At 34.7% G+C, this 6,000-nt stretch overlaps 1 protein-coding gene across 1 annotated transcript; it reads right to left on the reverse strand.

Annotated features, from left to right (window-relative positions):
- Positions 1–35: 35 nt before the first annotated feature.
- LOC107578621 (vacuolar protein sorting-associated protein 26B-like) lies at positions 36–5,172 on the reverse strand. Its single transcript, XM_016264567.1, has 4 exons — positions 4,659–5,172; positions 1,388–1,464; positions 1,046–1,188; positions 36–803 (listed from the first exon to the last, which is right to left on the reverse strand). The coding sequence occupies exons 1-4, from the start codon at positions 4,886–4,888 to the stop codon at positions 669–671; spliced, it is 585 nt and encodes a 194-aa protein (XP_016120053.1). The 5' UTR covers positions 4,889–5,172; the 3' UTR covers positions 36–668.
- Positions 5,173–6,000: the final 828 nt, after the last annotated feature.

The following is a 6,000-nucleotide window of genomic DNA, read 5'->3' on the forward strand; positions in this document are numbered from 1 at the left end:
CACAGTGCTAATTTGTAAAACCATATACATGAATCCAAGCAGAAATGTTTACGTAATTTTGGGCTGATATGGAGACACTGAAATCACATTGGCAAAAACCCTGAAGTGCTTATAAATTATCTTCCGGAATGGCAACAAAAGTAAAAAGGCATGTATCGGTAAGTATTAAAAAAAATGCACTAAAAATATGAATTAGTTAAACACCATTTCATTAAAAACAGAAACGGAATACTGTATGCAATGTATATGTTATGAAAGAAAAAAAATCTACAATAACAAAACATTCAATACAGAATTAATTTTAAAAAGGCCAGATGGAGAGTGGAATGTGTTGGTTTTGTCTAGATAGACTGCTGAAATGTTTGAAATAAATATACAGTCAATTAAATTCAGGGTGGCGGGCAACAAGTAAACAATCTCAGAGGAACCGCCAAGAAGAATTTGTAAATATCGAATTGTGGTTTTTGGAATCAGTGTTTTTACTTTTCATATTCATCCCTTTTTAAAAGCAACTTAAGAACTTGTTGATCATAAACTGGTATGTTTAAGAATGTTAAATATCATGTTTACATTGCCATCTATTTTGGGAGCACGCAGCTTCTTTAAATCCACACACACAGACACACTCTCTCTAACACACACGAGATGATGAGAAGACATGGTTGGGTTTAGTCGTCCTCCTCTTTAGCTTGAGAGAGTGCTTTCTCTGAGCTCGCCGAGCCCTCGAAGCGCTGGGAGGCGATGGCAGCTTGATGGGACATGCTCTTCCTCACAACGTCTCCCTTTCTCCATAGTGTAATCTCCTAAAAATCCACAAAAGTGTCAATTCATACACAAAACAGATCATGCTCTGGGCATTTAATAGTTAAAATATCACTACTGCTATGGAAACGAGAATGAACCCTTAAAATCAAAGTGGTCAAAGTAGTTATTTCTGGACATCAATAATGAAAATTAAAGTGCCTTTGATCATATAGTCTTAATTGTTTTCACATTTAGTTTGCTATTTTTTATTTATTAATTTAGTAAGAAAGTAAAGACCAACCTGTTGTTTGAAGTAACGTCTCTCTTCTTCATCAATGAGTACAAGATTCAGGTAATAACGAACAGAGAATTTCTTATTAATGTCCCTCATGGTGGGCGTCATCTCGTACCCAGCCAGAAAAAGACGGATAGGGATGGATTCACCTAAAGCCAGTAAAGATAAAGTTAAAAATCAGTACACTCCATTTCAACATTGAAAATACGAGTCACTTGTAAATGTTGTATGTTTCACATTAATCCATCAGAAACGTAATCCTTATAAACGTGTTATATCATTATATCAGCACAATCTGACAGGTAAAATAAAAATAAAATTCAGGTGCATTTCAGTTTAGCTACATACCTGTATAGAAATGAATTTGGTTTGTTAGTTGAATCCAAGCAGAAATGTTTACGTAATTTTGGGCTGATATGGAGACACTGAAATCACATTGGCAAAAACCCTGAAGTGCTTATAAATTATCTTCCGGAATGGCAACAAAAGTAAAAAGGCATGTATCGGTAAGTATTAAAAAAAATGCACTAAAAATATGAATTAGTTAAACACCATTTCATTAAAAATAGAAACGGAATACTGTATGCAATGTATATGTTATGAAAGAAAAAAAATCTACAATAACAAAACATTCAATACAGAATTAATTTTAAAAAGGCCAGATGGAGAGTGGAATGTGTTGGTTTTGTCTAGATAGACTGCTGAAATGTTTGAAATAAATATACAGAGTCAATTAAATTCAGGGTGGCGGGCAACAAGTAAACAATCTCAGAGGAACCGCCAAGAAGAATTTGTAAATATCGAATTGTGGTTTTTGGAATCAGTGTTTTTACTTTTCATATTCATCCCTTTTTAAAAGCAACTTAATAAGAACTTGTTGATCATAAACTGGTATGTTTAAGAACGTTAAATATCATGTTTACATTGCCATCTATTTTGGGAGCACGCAGCTTCTTTAAATCCACACACACAGACACACTCTCTCTAACACACACGAGATGATGAGAAGACATGGTTGGGTTTAGTCGTCCTCCTCTTTAGCTTGAGAGAGTGCTTTCTCTGAGCTCGCCGAGCCCTCGAAGCGCTGGGAGGCGATGGCAGCTTGATGGGACATGCTCTTCCTCACAACGTCTCCCTTTCTCCATAGCGTAATCTCCTAAAAATCCACAAAAGTGTCAATTCATACACAAAACAGATCATGCTCTGGGCATTTAATAGTTAAAATATCACTACTGCTATGGAAACGAGAATGAACCCTTAAAATCAAAGTGGCCAAAGTAGTTATTTCTGGACATCAATAATGAAAATTAAAGTGCCTTCTGAAAATGAACCATGGTTTTACTAAAGTGACCATAGTACAACTGTAGTATTTATAGATTTGAATCATGTGTAAACAAAAACACATTTGAACCATGTGTAAACAAAAATATAACCTAATAAATTACAATTAAGGCGTATTGAATGTTAAAATGTGTTTTAAACAAAGTTAAGTGGTTATCCTTACCCATTTTACTCTTAGTAATTTAATAATTTAATACATTTCATCATTTAAAAGTTTAGTTCAGAAGTATCGTATCGGTATCGATAGCGAAAATACTGCCTTGAAAAATATCGGTATCGTATCGAAAATAGGGATGGGCGTATCGATCCAAAGTATCGATATATCGATACTGACGCGAGTATCGAAAGTATCGATACTCAAACAAAAAATATCGATACTAAGGTGCGTTTTACTTACCAGTGGTTTTGTTTATTTAACAAAACAAAAAATAATAATAATGCGTACAATATGCATTGAATTGGACGAATAAAACAGGAAAAAAAACATAAAAGTTTGAGTTATGTCACAATAAACAAATTGAAATTGTAGTTTGTGCAATTACAATTATTTAAATTGAACCTTGAAAGATTATATCGATCATGTTCTATTCTGTAATGTTAATAGAAATCATACACTGTCAGAATAAAAAAGTTGCAGTTTATGCATGCAACAGCCTGTCACTGGCAGTCCCTAATGGCAGTACAAAATATTGCACTAAATCAAAAGTTCAAATGTTACAAACAAGTTAGAATATTAATGTTGTAATACTGGTAGCACTAATATAAAAATGTGATGATATATGTTACAAAAAAGTAACAATTTTGAAATACGTTGATGGTTGTATTTTATTGTATTTGATCTCAGTATTCCTATCAATGTTGTGTAAGGTTTTTTTTATGCATAATAGTAACCCTAGAATGTGATCAAAAAGTTTAAAATAGCCAGGCTAAGATATATATATAACTATTTTTATGACTGCAGAAATATGTTAATTCAGTATACACATTATCCCACCGGTTACAATTGTGACTGACCATAAAATAAAATTTTTCACACACTTTTCCCCAAATTTTTTTTTTTATTATTTCAAAGGGTTACTAATGACGCATCATTTGGATATTTTCATGTCTGGGAACAATGTGGGATTAAACGGGTTAAAATGCGTTTTAAACAAAGTTAAGTGGTTTTCATTACCCATTTTACACTCAGTAATTTAATAATTTCATACATTTCATAATTTAAAAGTTTAGTGCAGAAGTATCGAATCGGTTTCGATATCGACGATACTGCCTTGAAAAATATCGGTATCGTATAGAAAACAAAATAAGTGGTATCGCCCATCCCTAATCGAAAACAAAATAAGTGGTATCGCCCATTCCTAATCGAAAACAAAATAAGTGGTATCGCCCATTCCTAGTGTGGTTCCTATTATGCCGCCTTTTTTACAAGAGATTGGAGTCGACTCATTTCGGAGAATCGGTTCTTTTGAACAATTCGTTTCAAAGAACGGGATAAAATAACTTATTTGTTGCACATAGTACTGCTCATTATGGGTTTTATTTATACGAGTGTTTTATTTTTCCATTTAATCTGTTCCCCTTCAGATTGTTGCAGCCATGATTCAGCTAACATCGCGACATTTACATTCGATTTCCATTAAACAATAACAACATTTTATTTATCGTTCTTAACTGAAAAAGTTAAGGCTATTTTTAAGTCCAGCTCCTTTTTGGTTGATAAACCATTTCCAGTACAGGTTTTACAACTTGTAACATTTCTGCTTTTTAAAAATCAACTTATTTTTCGCCTCACTCATCAGTTCTCGACTAGTGAGGGACAATGTCCGACCAGCGGTTCTCTCGGATCAACAGGTCGGTGAGTTGTTGGTTGAATTCGGAACAGCATACTTGTGGATTACTCTTGCTATTTCTGTAATATACAGATACGCTCAGAGCGATTTCTGAAAGATTCATTGCGAATCGTGAAGGAATCATTAGGACAGGCTTTGTGAACCGGTTCGTTCGGTTCACTGAAAATATCCAACTCGAAAGAACGATTCGTTCACGAATCAAAAATGTGTCATATGTCACGAGACTAGGTGTTTGTAATTTGACACTTCAACATATTAACATGATATTACTTAAGTCTGGATCCCCCTTAATGAAACGTGCTTTACAAAACAAGTGTGCCCGCGACACCTCCAAACAAACGAACACAGATGTAAATGTTGAATTGTCACATACTCACATTACAGCACATACGTTGCGCCATCAAGCATCGCTCGTTCAAACGTTGTACTACTTACCGATTTGCCCGATAAATTCTATTTTGATCCCTTGATGCTCGAGCCTCTTGCCTGGGTTCTTTAGGGTTACGTTGACTTTCCCAGAGACTGTCTCTCCATCGTAAAACAGGAAGTATTTGTCCTTTTTCCCGTCCTCTGTTTTGTGCTCGACCTTTTTTCTCGTCTCGGCATCATTTAGAACTATGTCAATTTCGGCAGTTTGTCCGAAACTGAAGAAGCTCATCCCGACACCTAGTGCTGGACTGGAATCCTTTCGTATTCTAACACCTGGCCCAATTCCACATCAATACAATTCCGTCCTGTTCACAAGCGAGCTGCTTTATCTTCTGCAATGCATGTACGTTTATAATAGGCTGTTTAAAATCAATTTGAGCGAATTCTTCATATGGCTACAGTTATTAACACATGCAGAGGATTTTTCTCAGCAATGTACAAACAGGCACAAGCTTCAGAAATGAATTTACTTCCGGGATAGTGTAGTCCACGTACATTTTCTTTTCAAAATAAAAGTCTTAAAGAGACGACTGAAATCAAATCTAGCAACAAATTGAATTGAATTTACCAAGAGTCAAATGTACGTAAGAGTAGTTGTATTTAGGAGTTTTACATATTTTAATTTTTAATCATTTGATGCACACAAAATGTTGTTTTATACCCAGGGGTGCACATAAGGGGTGCGCATACGCGACCAAAATAAAAAAATGCGATGTGTAAATTATGTTCAGTCCGTTCATTTGCGTGTCGACAGCTGTTAATGCACAATCGCCTTTTTAGATCGATTAACTGTGGTGCTGTATAAGATTTCCACTCACAGCGAAAGCATAAATCTATAGAACACATCAAAACTGATATTTCTTCTTATGCTGTTTAATGGCGGTTGGCAAACCAGCTTTTGGTGCATTTTCCGCCACCTACTGGGATGGAGTGTGAGGCGATGATATCAAGGGAAATGCTAATTCCAAAAAAAAAAACTCTACCTATATTTTATTATATAAATTGGTTCTTTTCAGAAAATTAATAAGAGCTTTATAACCTTTATGAGAACTGTTTAACACATTCTGTAATGTCATAGAATTAATGCCGGCAGATTTTAATTACTCTTCTAACTGTATTCTTTCCCTTTCATATGCCCTACAGTTAATCAGCACATGCTCTACAGTTTCTGGAAGTCCACAATGATTACATTGACCAGATTCATGTCTTCCTATCATCTGGAGTGATTTATTAAGAGTAGAGTGTCCAATTCTCAATCGCTATATAACTGTATCATCCCTTCTATTACCATAAGCAGTTCTTACATGTCCTACTTGTTTATTTATATTATACAAATGTCGC

Source organism: Sinocyclocheilus grahami, unplaced genomic scaffold (genome assembly GCF_001515645.1).
Source record: "Sinocyclocheilus grahami isolate Dianchi unplaced genomic scaffold, SAMN03320097.WGS_v1.1 scaffold32.1, whole genome shotgun sequence".
Lineage (NCBI taxonomy): Eukaryota > Metazoa > Chordata > Actinopteri > Cypriniformes > Cyprinidae > Sinocyclocheilus > Sinocyclocheilus grahami.

Bases quoted from the DNA above. Each gene is read 5' to 3' on its own strand.
- LOC107578621 (XM_016264567.1), bottom strand. From the start codon at position 4,888: ATGAGCTTCTTCAGTTTCGGACAAACTGCCGAAATTGACATAGTTCTA. The intron at 1,465-4,658 runs GTACAACGTTTG...ATGTGATTTCAG, and splicing joins ATCGGGCAAATCGGTAAGTA to TGTCTCCATATCAGCCCAAA. The intron at 1,189-1,387 runs GTATGTAGCTAA...TACTGGCTTTAG, and splicing joins CCAAATTCATTTCTATACAG to GTGAATCCATCCCTATCCGT.